Below are 15,276 nucleotides of genomic sequence, written 5' to 3' on the forward strand. Positions count from 1 at the left end.
ACCTTGGCTTTAAACAGCAAAGATGCCAGGCCAGCTCTTGAAATCAGAGAGGAAATCTCAGATTCTGTGTTCACTCTGCCGGCCTTTCAAAGAAATGATTGGTACAGCCCCCTCCCAAGAAAATGGATTTTTAACATTTGGTCCTCAGAAGCTCAGCCCTGAGAGTGCTTTTTTGTGCCGGGGTTTACAATGGGTTTAATATAGCGGGGTGCCAGAGGGCAGGAGGGGAAGAACTCTACAATGTAGATAAAGTAGGTCCTTTCAGGATGCAGACCCAAACGGGCAGTGCTTTATTTCGTCTCTCAGGACTTTCCTAGTGCAGTGCGGTTTTTGCCACGCCGCTGTTCTATGTTTGTGTGCATTTTTCTGTTGTAACTAGATCTAATTTTTTTTAAAATTAAAAGAAACAAGCATGCATCAAGCCTTAAAAAATTGGCAATGTGTTTTTCCTGCTCTTAATACTAATGATATCCTGACTTGCTAATAGAGCTTACAACTGGCATTCATCCTGCACAGTTTTGCTGAGTGAGGTTAATATGAATGAAAAATTTTTTTTTCTATGTGTGTGCCCATTTTCTGTTAGAATAACTAATTCACTGAATCACATGCTGTTGATGCATATGGGTTGAAACAGACTCATTTAAAAATTACTGTTTACGTCTTTCCTTTAAAATTTTAGGAAGCCTAAATTATATAGCAGTTGTAGGATATTATTCAAAAATTACTTTCTAAAAAGTAAAAGTGGATGTCAACCAAAAAAAGGGGGAGAAACATTGCCAGAAGCCAGAAAATCTCTAAGCAAAGCTGCTAATTATTCTTAATGGGCAAGATGAGCACATTAAGAAACAAATGAATACATCAGTGAAATGTAATTGAAAATCGACCTGGCAGTCGCGCATCACATCTGAGTATTGGCCTGTATATTATTCTCATCTTTTAAAAAATTATTTCTGTTGTTCTTGGCATCTGAATTTAATGAATCTACCTGAGCCTTACTTCCTAATCTCTTAATCTTCTAACATCCTGATCCTTACCTTTTTTAAAAATAGAGCAATTCCTGATATTTTCTTTTTATCTTCTGTTATTTCTGATTTTTAAATATGTGAGGCAATGGAAAGATGTGTTCTGAATCTTTATATCATAGAAACATATCAACCAGTTGTGAGGTTATTTTATTCACTGTCTTCCTAAAATGTATCCAGTGGATTGGCTGTATCTTCTAGAGCAGCGGTCCCAACCTTTCGGACCACCAGTGGCGGTTGGTGACCTCTGTCTGGAGCTCTCTACTTTGACCTGGAAAGCTAGATGTTGATTTGAGATTTATTAAACAGAGGTATCTGAAAAGAGATGAAGACTTGAGGTATAAGTGAATGTTGTAAGTCTGAACACTTTCTCAGATTCCTGGGTAGATGTCTCTGAGGCTCTCCGTGGCCCTTAAACTACAGAGCCCCCCACCTCAGAGTGCCTCTCCGTACTGATGCCGGGATTTAGCTGTACCCGGAGAGAACAAAGGATAAGTTAGAACATAACATCATTTGGTTCTTCCATTTCTCAAATTTATCTTGAAATAGTATGGAATGTATTCCTTTTCTTTGGCGCTGCCCTTTTAGTGTAATTACGAATTCTCCAAGTGCCCACAGATAATAATTACTCCATAAAATTTGTAGCTGGCAATGGCAATGACATAAGAATAGGGGAGAGAAAGGATATACTGAGTTATTATGGATGCTAAGCTTCTTCCAAATCATAGTGAGAAATCTAAAGGTGAGCATCCCTCTCCGCTACACTCACTACTCGCCCAACACGAGCACCCCGCCTTGACCCCTCCTCAGTAAACATCAAGTTGCCACCTGCAGCATATGGCAACGCTTGGCGACCCATTTCCTGTGCTCCTGACCCAAGCGTCTCATCCCCACAGTATGCACAGTCTGGATCATGATCTCAAGCTTAAGATTCTTCCAAATTTGGTTAATTTCATGTCCATTTTAAAGGACACCCCCAGCTTACCATTATTTTAACAGAATCCCTGATTAACAGGCATTGATCAGTGAAGCTGCATGTGGACTGAGCAGCCTGGGTTGGGGATAGTTGGGACCTTGGGAATGCCGGGCCCTCCACCTCCACCCAGGCCCCTCCTGCAATACCAATGCCACCTGAAGTATTGATGCCGGCACTTCTGTTTATAAGATGAGTCACAAATGGACCTCTGTGTGCCTCACATTGGGCAAGAACTCAGCAAATAGCTTTGAAACTTAATTTTTAGTTAATTAATTAAAATTAATTCAACCAGTAATAATTGCATGCATTTCAGTTGCTAAAGAGACAGCAGAGGACAAGACAGACCAAGCCCCTGTCTTTGTGGGTCACAGGCTACGCCTTGGCTAGAGCACACATTTATACACGGGAAAGACACTGGAAACCTACTGGGCAGAAGTTCTTGGATTCCCTCCAGTTACTTAAATTCTACAATATAAATGTTCACTTAACTGACTCTGAGTGGCAGGGAAAGAAGGTAAAGCTTCATTGCCAAACCTCATTTGAGTTACAATCACCAGCCTCTTCATCCCTCCAAAGCTTTTACTTGAATTATTGAAAAAGATAATGAATTGACATGAATTAGGCACCTACTATGTGTCAGGCTCCTCGTATGTGACACTCCATTAAGCCCGTAAAATAGGTATCATCATTCCTGTTCCAAGGTGGAGCTCAGGGAGGTTAACTGACCCACGTTTACACAGCCGCTAAGAATCGGAACCAGCGCTAGAAGCCACGTTCAGTTGACTTCAAAGTGTCTTTTTCTCCCATTAAACAGTTCTCTTTACCAAAAGCCGGGCTGCTTGGGTGAGTGTCGTCTTGCATTTCCTCAGCACCCTCTGGAAGAAAAGTCCTCTCATCCATAAACCACAGCTGACATTGCTAAAAGAGTTCAGATCACCTCTATGCCATCTTCTCAATTCATTTGAGTAATGAGCACACTTAGGAATATTTGGCGACCTTTAAATTAGCAAATATTGTCACACTTTAGAAATAAAAGTAAACAGGATTTATATAATAATTTCATAGTTTCCTTACTCTCACTTTGATGTTCCAGTGAGGAATAAAGGAAACATGAACCAAGAAGGTAATGCCTCTTGAGCCTCAGTGTTCTTCTTTTTCAAATGCTTTCTTGTTAAAAAAAAAAAAAAATGCTTTCTTGTTTAAAGAACAATACCAATTCTCAAAATGTGTGTGTGACCACCGATAAATATATACAATTACTAATTGCAGAAGGAGGTTAATATTTTAAATCATGTTATGTATAATAGGTAACATAATTTGTTTAAATAAGTGATATCATTATTATGCAAAAATATAATTTTAAAAATAAAAATCAACTGAAGCAAAATTATAATGGAGCCCCACTCCCGAGCTTTGCTTTATTTGAGAAGAACATGTAGAGCTAGAATCCTGGTCTCCTTTTAGCCACGAGCATGTGTCCTCTGGCTCTGGAGGTCTGTTTGCCCAGGCAAGGCGATTGGAGGTGATTACTCTGTATCCGTTGAATCAGAAATCTCTCTTTGCACCCAGCACCTCCCACTGAAGTCTCCCAGAAGGTGGGTGCAGTTCAGAGAACACGATTTGGTCCATTCTGTTCAAAAATGTCGTGGACAGACCGACTCCGTTTGATTGAATTTCCTTTATTACCCTGAGGTGACACAGAAGAAAGGCCACATTTATTATTGGGCACAGTGCCAACTAGAGGAATCACCCAAAAACCCCACCTAAAGTAAAGGGTGGGGATCAGAATGTCAGAATATATCTCTTAAGGTAGTATTTTCATATGCTATTGACATTTTTTTTCTAACCCACCAAATATATTCTTTCCCCAGTTCTAAAAGTAAAGCAGCCTAAATACTGCTGCGAATTTTTTTTCATTTAAAAAAATTGCTCCTAGAATATAAATATATATGCTTGCTTCCGCCTGACCACCTGTAGTCACAGGTTTTAAATTGTATAAAAGTATATAGTGTTAAGATGTTTACTAAAAGTTATTAATAGGTTTTCTGAGTTATATAATTTAACTTCCCTGTGACTATTTTATAAAAAGTATTACCTCCAGTAACAAAATAACATGTTTTGCTTGATAGATTAGGCATGTACTCACAGGACGCGACAGGTGTACCTGTCACATTCTGGCTTGCAGTTGGATGCCATGGAAACGCTGACTAGGGTGTGGCCAGAGTGTGGGGGAGCTCAATCAGAAACAGCTGTCAGCTGACTCCTAATTTTGTTCTCAGAATAAAGATGTCAGCTGTCCTTTTCCACAAGACATTTCATGTAGAAGACTTTCCTGAAATACTTTCTTCCTGAAATAGAACTGTAGGCCTGTGTGTCATTTCAGTTAATCAAAACAAGTAGGCAAATTAGTCTCTTTTATTTTTTTAATGAATGTAATTTAACAGTATTTAATTTGCATACAGGAAAGTTCATCCAGGAAAAAAAAAAGTCTGCATTATAGCACTTTTGTAAACCTCAACAAAGCCCTTCATTAGGAGACCTAATTGATTTTTCCTCCCCACTCCTGGGGGAAGAAAGCTATCACAGTACCTGCTTATTCACTCCGAGAAGAAATGGGTGTGCCTGGTGTTTCCAGCAGAGATTTGGGTTGAAGCGTCCTGTGGCTCTGTTCTTGCAGGGAGGCCTGGGCCAGTGCTCGCTTCCAGCATTCAGGAAATCTGTTTTTCTGAGCAATAGGGGAACATCGCTTGTCTGCTTGGTGTCCTCCCCATGGGCCCAATTTAGTTCAGCTTGCCGCCTTCGCTGGAATTATTTTATTTCTTGTTTATTTAAACCTGCCTTATTCCAGAAGAGGGATTTTGAGGTTTCTTACAGTGACACAGAGAATATACCATATGAAATACATGAGAAAGTGAGGGCAATTGAAAATTAGAAAGACAAGAAAGCATGATGAAGCCAGGAGTGGAGGTCAGTATAGAAAATACACCCAATAGGAAGGAGCTACTGTAGTGGTCAGACTTGGGTCTGAGCTGCACAGCGACTCGAGCGAAAAGAGAAAGAGGAAGAGTTACAAGATTCATAGAAGTTGAAGCAAAACTAACTGTCAATCTGAAGTCTAGCATTTCCCATGCGGACACCCAATGTGCTGTTTCCCCTGGGCCCTCCTGGAGACGGTGTTGCGTGATGTAAGTGACCAGCTCCCCAAAACATCTTTTCAGTAGACATGGCTCTTCTTGTACAAGTGCTTACACACCAGCAGATGGCCAGAGGCCAGAGCATAGGTCCCGGTAAGGACAGTTCATCCAGGGGCCTTTCACCGGCTTGACTTTCTTCAGTAATTCATTTTCTCTCAAAGAATCTCCGGGCTTTTCTTCATCTTCCTCGTCTCACTTTCTCCCAAGTCTTCTCTGCTGCTCATCCCCACCCTCCCTACTAGCCTTTAGGAGGCTGGGAATACTTCAACCTGGCAAGTCTCAGAAGACGGCCATTGCCCTCCCCGGTGACTGCAGACCTTTGCCTTTGAAGCGAGTGGGGCTTGGCACCTATGGAATAGTCCTCTCCCCCCACCAATGCCCACACTGGGCCTCGCCCCGGTGCTCCCTGAATGTACATTTCCCAGGTAACAAAACTGCAGCCCAGGGAATTAAAAGAGCTTGCCTGCGGCAGGTAACTCAACATTTGGTCGTAGGGCCAGAGCTAGAACCTTCTCCGCCTGCCTTATATAACCCTACATCTCTTCTCTTCTCTTGTCACCAATCCCCTGTCTGATAATATCACTGTGTTTGTGGGCTTTTATTTATTTATTTTTAGTCATTTGACAGTCGGTGCAGAAGCTTTCTTAACTATGTCCAACAGATGTGAGAGACATCATCCAAAGGAATCAGAAGGCTGGTGTGTTTAAGACTCAGAAAGTATCAAGCTGGTAAGATACCTTCCTGCATCAACACGCTCTGGTTGAAACTGCTTTTTTCCATGCTGTGGGTGATTATTAAGAACAATAATAGTTCACATTTAGTGAGCACTTACTGTGTGTCAGGCACTGTTCTAAGCATTTTATAAGTATCTTATTTAATGTTCACAAGAACCATAATGAGGCAGGCAGGTATTCTTATTACCCTAAGTGAATACATGAGAAAAACTGAAGATAAATATATTATACACTGGGTGGGGATTATGTGGGGTTGAGAGTGTACCGTGTGAGGTTGAGAGAAGCCCAGCCACCTTCTTTACTTAATTATGTATTGATTGATAGACTTTATTCTTTTTTTAGAGAGGAAAGGAAAGGAAGAGAGAGAGACAGATTTGTTGTTCCACTTATTTATGCTCTCATTGGTTGATTCTTGTACATGCCCTTGACTGGGAATCAAACCCGAGACCTTTCAGTCTACAGGCCGATGCACTAACCACTGAGAACACCAGCCAGGGCCAGATATGCATTTTTAAATCCTGTATTGAAATGCTGGCTGATGGCACAGGGAGCACTGTGCTCTGTGTTTCTCATATAAATGAACAAACCAGTTCTGTTTCCCAGAAAAACTCTGGCAGGTCCTAGAAAGAGCAATCTGTACCTGCTCCTTGTTCTTAGGAGCCATTGCTCCCAGCACGGACTCCAGGCCCTTCTGGGGAGGACTTCCTTTTTGGATGTGGTTTTCAACCTGGTCTTTTAGTTATCAATCAAAAGCACACGCTTGCTAGGTTGTCCTCATTTACATGTATATAATGCGTAAGGTCATTTGTGAGCATTTGTGTGTATTTCAGCATATGGAATCAGGGAATAATAGATTTCAGCATCATGCTGTGAAGAGAGGTTGTGTTTGTACAAGACATAATGTTGTTTACTGGGTGTTAATAATCACTAATAAATAAACACATCTAGACTTCCAAAATGTTGCATTTTGAGGAATCAAAATGTCAAGTGTTTAACTTATGAAGTGTAATAGTATTTTCTATCATCACTTCATAAAATAATTACGTTACTAAAGAAGTAAAATGTCATTGTTCAACACAGTACGTATGCAAACAATGCTTACTACATGGCCTTTGTTTCTATTATCTGTTCTCAAGAATGCTACTTCTAAATATATTGTTCTGATATGTACCTAGACATATAGTCTATATGTCAATAGTCATATAAGAACCTACAACATAGTATTTTGTGTGTCTTTATTTCATATTAACTCTGGTCAATTTCTTCCTTTTTAACCACTGCAAGCATTTTGTCCAAAAGCTACTAAAGCACTTTGTCGGAAAACAGGTGAACGAGTTAGTCCTTGAAATGCCTTGATCTTGTACTAAGAAGCTACTTGACCACTTAACCTTTAAGAAGCCAAGAGGAATCTGCCAACCGGTGATGTAATAATCAGTGTTCCCCTTCTATCTACTGCTTTCCCACCCATGACCAGTGCAATATGATAAAAGCCTTAGCTCCGTATGAGAAGAAATAAAAGGAAACCGTTCACAAAAGAGCTAAGATATGGCACAATATTCCTTTTTTAATGCCTCAATGCATATGCAGAATTTCTTCTCCAAATTGGAGGTGTGGGATAACAGTAGCGACAGATAAGTAAGAGGTATTTACCACAGCTACAAAGCCCACATGTGAGCCAAATATTTCTGCCATTAAAAAGCACTTCAGAGCTTGACATGAAGTTTATAACAGCTAAATGTCTCCTGTGACTTCATTTGCAAAGAAGATAGAAAAGCAGAAAGGAAAATCGTGATATGAGAACTGGGAGCCTAGGAGATTGTGCTTTTAAAAAGGAACGAGAAACCACCCAGAGGTCTGACTGGCCCTCTGAGCTCCCATTTTCGCTGCCCTGACCATGTTCTCTAACAACCGGCACTCCTCCTGCCGTCGAGCCTCTGCCTGCCTCTCACACAGGGCAGACCCAGGTTGTGTGGGGCCTGAAACTTATTTTGAGGGCCCTCTTTAGGGTGATGAATTTGATTAGACCTTACTTTGGCAAATTTTACAGAAGCATACTACCGAGTGAACTCATTGCTAGGGCTCCTCGCGGGCTTTGGGAGGGGCCTGTGCAAGTGAGGGGTCCCAGCAGTTAAGCTTCATTAGCTTCCCAGTAAATCCACCCCTGCTCTCATAAACGCCACCAACCTTGCCCAGAATAATGCTCTTCCCTTGTATACGTCCTTACCCGCTCTGTTCCATTGTAATCCCGCCTGGCCATTGCTAAATATGAAAGGCCTGTTTGTGAAGCCCACGAGCTTTAGCCCTGGCCAAGGAAGACCTAGGCCCTAGGTCCTAGGGTGTTCCTATCTGAGGCACATAGCAATGACACCTCAAAGATCTTAATACGGTCTTTTGATGTTTCATTCATTTGTTCATCCTTGCAGCCCTCCATTCATTTAACTAATATGTCCAAGGTATTCTGCCTTTGAGAACATACATTGTGCAATAATCAAGAATAATCCTTGAACAAAGGAAATTGTGCTGCCAAATATAGCTAGGGATTGGTGAAAGAGCAAATGTATTTACAGCATCTCAATTGTTAGGTTTGTCTGAAGCTGTCTTCAAAACGGTGACGGTCTAATAAAGAGCCATTCAGAGCTTTTGACGCCTACATATTTCTAGGTGTTCCAGAATTAGTGAATGGCGTCATTCTATGGGTAATATGAACAGTTACAAAATTTTTAAAAAATCTATTAAATATACCCTGCTGTGATATTAAAAGTGAATTTCTACTTAAGAAAAAAGGTTATCTTTGTGTGAAAATTGCTAGTGAATTTAGGCCTGTGACTTTTATTGTTCTTTGATAAACCATTAGTCTTAGTAAACTATGGAACTTATTATAACTTTTAAGACTTTTTTATAACTCAAATTATACCTTTATGTGGGCCCCCAGGATTGACTATTGGCCCCATTGCCCTGCTTCTTTTTAAGATTTATATCTTTTCGGAGGCTCATTTTCCATTAGAGGTTAAATTGGGGGTGTGAAAAATGATTTTTAAATGGAAACCCCAACGCAGTGGGATCCAGTTGGTGCTTTTCCAGGCCTCTGCAGTCTTCTCACCTTCCTCACTCTCTTCATTCAGTCTGGCTTCCACTGCTCCCCCACGTACACCTTCTCCCTTGTCACCCAGGCCTCTTCATTCTCCTCCTAACACATTTGGTCCTTCCCATCTCTGGTCTCTGCCAATCTTATTCCCCTCCTCCTCGCCCATCTAAGTCCTTCCTTTTAGGATGACTTAGTTACCATTTCCTCCTGACTATTTTAGCCTGCCCTCATCTTTTCCATCTTTTAACTTCAATTGGCCTTAGAATAGTCCCACAGTAAAACATGGTGCATTCTCTTATTGCCCAAAGCGTGTTGTCTTTGTTTTCATGTTCACTGGTGCATCCATTTCTTGACAAGTATTTTGATCCCTTTTGCCAAGTACTATCCTAAGTGCTGTAGATTTACTGATGAACACGTCTGAGAACGTCCATGTCTTCTTAGAATTAACATTCTAGCAAGTGAGGCAAATAATGTTTTTGAAGGCAAGGATTCTGCTTAATATGTTTTTGTATTCTCTGAAGCAATTAGTATACTTAATCCCTGTTATATGAAAAGTTTTAAGATTTGTATTAGGAGCACATTTTGAAAGATAGGAATCCACAAGACTTACGGAACCAAACAATTTTTAGGAGAGGAAAGTAAAGAGCTAGAGATGCAGACATCAGTGCAAATATCAGATAGCTGACTTTCATTTCAGGGTTGGGTTCTTCTCAGGCAGACACATGCAGTGTCTGTAGACACACCGACATTGTGAGTAGGCATTTATCTGTCCTTTGTCAGGTTGAAGAGGAAGGTTAGTAGAAGGTAACTGAGATAAGGAAGCTGAGGGCTCTCGTAAAGAAATGTTCTGATAAAATGTACCTATTAGTGAGTTTGCTAGAATTATGGTAACATAATCTTGAGCACTGCTGAGAATCCTAGAGATGTCAGATATGGAAAAATGAAATTACTAAGTGTACTTTTTATTACTAACATAACACTTTTTATTTGCTTGACATGTTTATAGAAGGACTGATGCCCCAGCTTCTTTGCACCAAAGAAACCAACTCCCACAGGAATGTCATCTAGTTTCAGATATTTTGATAGAGTTCTTTTTTTTTCCTATTAAAATGAGCCAGATTTTAAAATATGGGACACCATATTTTTAGGGGCCCTCTAAACTGCAGCATATATAAAATTAAGGCCTTTTCTTCTAGAATAACATTTTATTAACTCCTTGGACACGACGATCCCTACTCTTTAGCCAGGTCAGACTCTCTCTCACTACCAAAAATCGGCTAAGTTCTGTTTTGATAGCAAGGTGTGCAGCTTAGACTACTGCATCCTCTGTGAAAATGTCTTCCAGTTTTAAGGAAAAAAATACCACCTTCGTAGATAGATATTTGTATCACAGAAGTTACATATCAAATAAAAATGTCTTCATTTTCAAAGGATTTTGTCACTTTTAAATGGACGAGGGGCAATCTTAAAAAATTTTTTTAGAGTATGACCACATCATAATCTATTGCTAAAAATCATTTTTTTAGTTTAATAATAGACACTTATTTCATTACTTTGCTATTACAAACAATGCTGCAGTGAAACACATCTGCACATAAACTGTTCATTTGCAAGTATGTTTGCTGAGCCAATTTTTAGAAGTGGACTTAGTCTATTCATATCAAATCATGGAAATTCCGAAACTTTGTAACATATTTTTATATCTGTTAAAGACTAGTCCCTTGCATTATTCTTTCTTCCTAGACTATTATAAAATTATGTTGGTATTTTGAGTATGCGGTATTGGCATTTCAATTGAAATATATGATTTACTACAACTTGATATCTTTATGACTTTGAGTCTTCATTTCCAAGAACAGGGTGATTTCTTTCTATTTAAGTTGTTTTTTAGGTGTTTCACTAGCATTTAAAATCTTTCCTCCTGACCCGTGTGGTTCAGTTGGTGGGAGTGTTGTCCATACACTGAAAGGTCACAGGGTCGATTTTGATTGCCTGTCATGGTACATATCTAGGTTGTGGGTTTGGTCCCAGTTGGGGAGTTTGCAAAAGGCAACCAGTCAGTCTCTCTCTCTCTCTCTCTCTCTCTCTCTCTCTCTCCCCCACTCTCCCTTCCTCTCTCTAAAGTCAATAAACATTCTCTCCAGTGAGAATAAATAAATAAATAAATAAATAAATAAAACCTTTCTCTTGTTAAGCTTGTTTTTGGAAAATGCATTTTTTATTTCTCTTATAAATGAGGTCTTTTCTTCCATTACATTTTCTAACTGGTTGTTACTTATGTGCATATAAAGAAAGCTATAGGGTTTTGTGTAGAAAATGTTCAGTTGCCTCAAATTTCTAATAGTTTGTCAATTTATTCTCTTGAATATTTTAAATTAACCATTACATCCTCTGTAAATGATGATAATTTTAACTTCTTTCTGATTCTTATACCTCTCTTTTCTTTATTTTGTATAATTTAATTGGCTAAAAGTTTCCAGAATTATATTATACTATATAATAAAAGGCTAATATGCAAATCGACTGAACAGCAGAACGACTGGTTGCTATGATGTACACTGACCACCAGGGGGGCAGATTCTCAATGTAGGAGCTGCCCCCTGGTGGTCAGTGCACTCCCATAGGGGGAGCACTGCTCAGCCAGAAGCCGGGCTCACGGCTGGTGAGCACAGTGGCAGTGGCAGGAGCCTGTCCCACCTCTGCGGCAGCACTAAGGATGTCCAACTGTCAACTTAGGCCTGCTCCCCAAGTGGGCCTATGCCATCAGTCAGACATCCCCCAAGGACTCCTGTACTGCAAGAGGGTGCAGGCCGAGCTGAGAGGACCCCCGCCCTGAGTGCATGAATTTAGCGCACTGGGCCTCTAGTATTAAATAATAGCATCTTTGAGCCTTACTTTTTTGATAATCCTCTAATATTTCACCACTAAGTATGCATTAGCTTTTTTTATATCAAAAATATATTTTTTTATCTTGTTAAGGAATTTTTTATTGACTCCTATTTTTAAAAAATTATCATAAATATGGAACTTTATGTCTTTTCAGCATGTATAGAGATGATTAAGTTGTTTTTCTTATTTCACCGACAACTATGACAGTTCATGTTAACAGGTTTCCTAGTATTATAACATCTCAGCATATTTAGTCACTTAGTTGTGGTGCTTTAATTCTTCCTTTAACATGCTGTTTTATTTTAATAATATATTATCTGAGATTTTTAAAATAACTTTATTGAGCTACAATTCACACACCATACAATTCACCCACTTAAAGTATGCAATTCAATGCCTTTTAACATATTCAGTTATGCAACCATGACAGTCAGTTTTAGAATATTTTCATCACCCCCAAAAGAAATCCCATACCCATTAGCAGACTCTTCCCATTCCCTTCCACCCTTTCTTCATCCCAGTGCTAGACAACCACTAATCTACTTCCTGTCTCCATCGATTTTCTTTTCCGTAAATGGAATTGTACATTATGTCATGTTTCATATCTACTTCTTTCACTTAATATATAGTGTTTCGAGGTTCATCCATGTTTTAGCACCTATGAGGATCTTACTAATGTTTTTGGTTGAATAATATTCCATTGCATGGATATACCATATCCATTCATCACTTTATGGACATCTGGTTGTTTTCATTTTTAAAGTTCTTATGCTGCTTAAAACATGCTGCTATGAATATTTGTGTACAAGTTTTTGTGACAAGTTTCATTTCTTTTGGGTGAATATGGTCACATAACCTCTATGTTTATCCTTTTGAGAAACGCCAGACTGTTTTTCAAGGTGGCTGAACCATGTTACATTCCCACCGGTAGTGCATGATGCTAGCTGAGCTTTTTGCATTGATATTCATCAATAAAATTGGTCCACACTTTTACTGTGCAACCTTTATTAGGTTTTAATATCACTAGTATATTGGCTCCCTAAAAGAATTTGGAGGCTTGACATCTCCACTACCGAGATGAGATACAGCTGAGGACTCTACCCAGTACCCTGTCAATTAGGGGGTTTTCTAGTCTGACTGGTGGAAACAGGTACTATCCTGGCCCTGAGTGAACACTGGTCCAGTCCCCTCCACTTCTCTCAGATGGTTCTTTTCTTAACCTCAAGTAGTTCCCTCATATACACGCACCAGTCAGTACTCTGTAGAAGACTCCAGGGGGACTCTCCACAGTTCTTCCGAATTTTCTCTCTGCAGCAATCTCCTGTCTGGTACTCTATACTGGGAACTGGAATCGCCTTGGTTTCCTTAGACTTTCAGGGAGTCTGCCTGCTTCCACCTTAGTTCTTCCCCCCTGTGCTATGGCCTGGAAACTCTCTCCAGGCAGTAATCTGAGGCAATGGCAGGGCTCACTTCACTACCCCCACCCCTCTCAAGGATCACTGTCCTTTGTTGCTGATTTTCAGTGTCTTGAAAACTATTGCTTATATGTTTGTGTAGGTTTTTTTTTGGGGGGGGGGTGTTTCAGGCAGTAGGATAAATGAGGTCTTTGTTACTCCATTTTTGCCAAAAGCAGAAATCTTCAGAAAGCATTTTAAGTGGCTTGAATCTGTGGCTAAACTACACACTCCACTCAGAGAACAACTTAATATAGGAACCTCTATTTCTTGAGTGCTCTCTGGGTGCCAGGCACTATGCTAGGGAAACTCATACAGAATTCATTGATAGGACGTATTTATTGAACAGCTATTAGGTGTCAGGGACTGTTCTAGGCAATGAAGATACATCCTGGTACAAAACAGGCTTTAAAAAAATATTTGTCCCTATGGTGCTTATGTTCTACCTGAGAAAGAGAGAATAAACAAAATTAATAATTCAGTTATATAGCACATTAAAGGGTAATAACCACTATAGAAAAATAAGGAGCAGGTTAAGGGGGTTCAGGAGTACTGAAGTGGAAATTAATGATTGCAGTTTTAAGCAGAATGGAAGTCTTACTTGAGAAGGTAACACATTTGAGCAAAGACTTGAAGGAGAGGAGGGAACGAGCCATGGGTTGTATGAAAGAAGAGCATTTACACAAGGAAGCAGCCTATTTAAAGACCCCAAGGCAGAAGCATGCCTGGTGTATTCAAGTAACCATAGAGAGACCTCTGTTGCTAGAGCAAAGACCAAGGGGAAGAGTCATAGGAAATGAGGTCAGCATGGGAACTGGATTGAATAGGGTTTTACGGGTCCTTGTCAAGACTGGCTTTTACTATGAGTGGAGAGAGGAGCCATTAGAAGATAGTAAGAAGACAAGGTTTGTGATTTGAAATATGTTTTGAAAGGCTAATTCTGGCTGCTCTTTTGAGCAGAAATTGTGGGGTGATAGGTGGAAGCAGGGAAACCAATTAGGAGACTGAATTAAATCAGATGAGAGATGATGATAATTCTTTCTAGGGTGGAGCAGTAGAAGGATAGAAGGTGGATTTTGACATATTTCAAAGGTAGAACAAACTACATTTCCTGGCACATCCAACGTGGGTACAACAGAAAAAAGAATTGAGGATATAGTCATAGTCAAAGTTTTTGGCCTGAGCAACTGGAAAGATGGAATTAGCAGATGAGAAAGACTGTGTATGAAATGAATTTGTGGGGAGGGGAGAGAGGGAGATGAGGAGGAATTTAATATTGAACATATGAAGTTTGAGATGTCTGCTAGAGTCCCAAGTGGAATTATTAAAATAGGAAGTTGGATATATGAACTTGGAGTTCAGGGGACAGTTCCAGGCTGATAGGTCCAGTAAAATGAAGACTGATAACTGACCCGAATTCAGCAATGTTGAGGTTGTTGGGGAGACTGTCAGGATGGGTGATTTTTTAACTGCACCTGAAAACTGAGAACTGCTAAGTGAAAGTCTTTTCCTCCATCTTGCCAGATTGCTCATTTCATTAGTAAGAAATGCAACTGACATGCCAAGCACAATATATGCTATTTCACATCCTTTATTTTTTTCAAATTTGTATTTCGGTCAGATGGGAAATACTTTGATTTTAATATGCATCTTACTGATGTTGAGTCTAGATTCATTCTAATGACTATGGTAAAGATAAGATATTTTTCCCTAGTTTGTCTCCAAAAACATATAAAACCTAGCAAAAGCTTAACTATTGTATTTAAATAGAGAATTCTTCCTCTTCTAGAATTGATGACTAAATAAAATACAGAACAGACCGTTATGTTCTAGTTTTTTATTATACCTTTTGAAATAGTTTGTATATGCCTTTTAAATAATTTCAAGTGCCATGAAAAATAATGTTAATAGCTCAAAATCAA

The 15,276-nt window shown here is 39.6% G+C and overlaps 1 protein-coding gene across 2 annotated transcripts in view; it reads left to right on the top strand.

Moving 5' to 3' along the window:
* Nucleotides 1-15,276, top strand: part of CAMKMT (calmodulin-lysine N-methyltransferase) — a 282,803-nt gene that overhangs the window by 247,115 nt on the left and 20,412 nt on the right. The window contains exon 7 of one of the 2 annotated variants that reach the window (XM_070429133.1): nt 5,854-5,920. The exons of the other annotated variant lie outside the window; for it this stretch is intronic. Coding sequence (XP_070285234.1) covers nt 5,854-5,920 — 67 coding nt within the window. The remainder of the gene's footprint in view (nt 1-5,853; nt 5,921-15,276) is intronic. 2 annotated transcript variants of the gene reach the window in all.

This window comes from Myotis yumanensis, unplaced genomic scaffold (genome assembly GCF_028538775.1).
Source record: "Myotis yumanensis isolate MYYU_CA2020_CCGP unplaced genomic scaffold, mMyoYum1.0.hap1 SCAF_11, whole genome shotgun sequence".
Taxonomy (NCBI): domain Eukaryota; kingdom Metazoa; phylum Chordata; class Mammalia; order Chiroptera; family Vespertilionidae; genus Myotis; species Myotis yumanensis.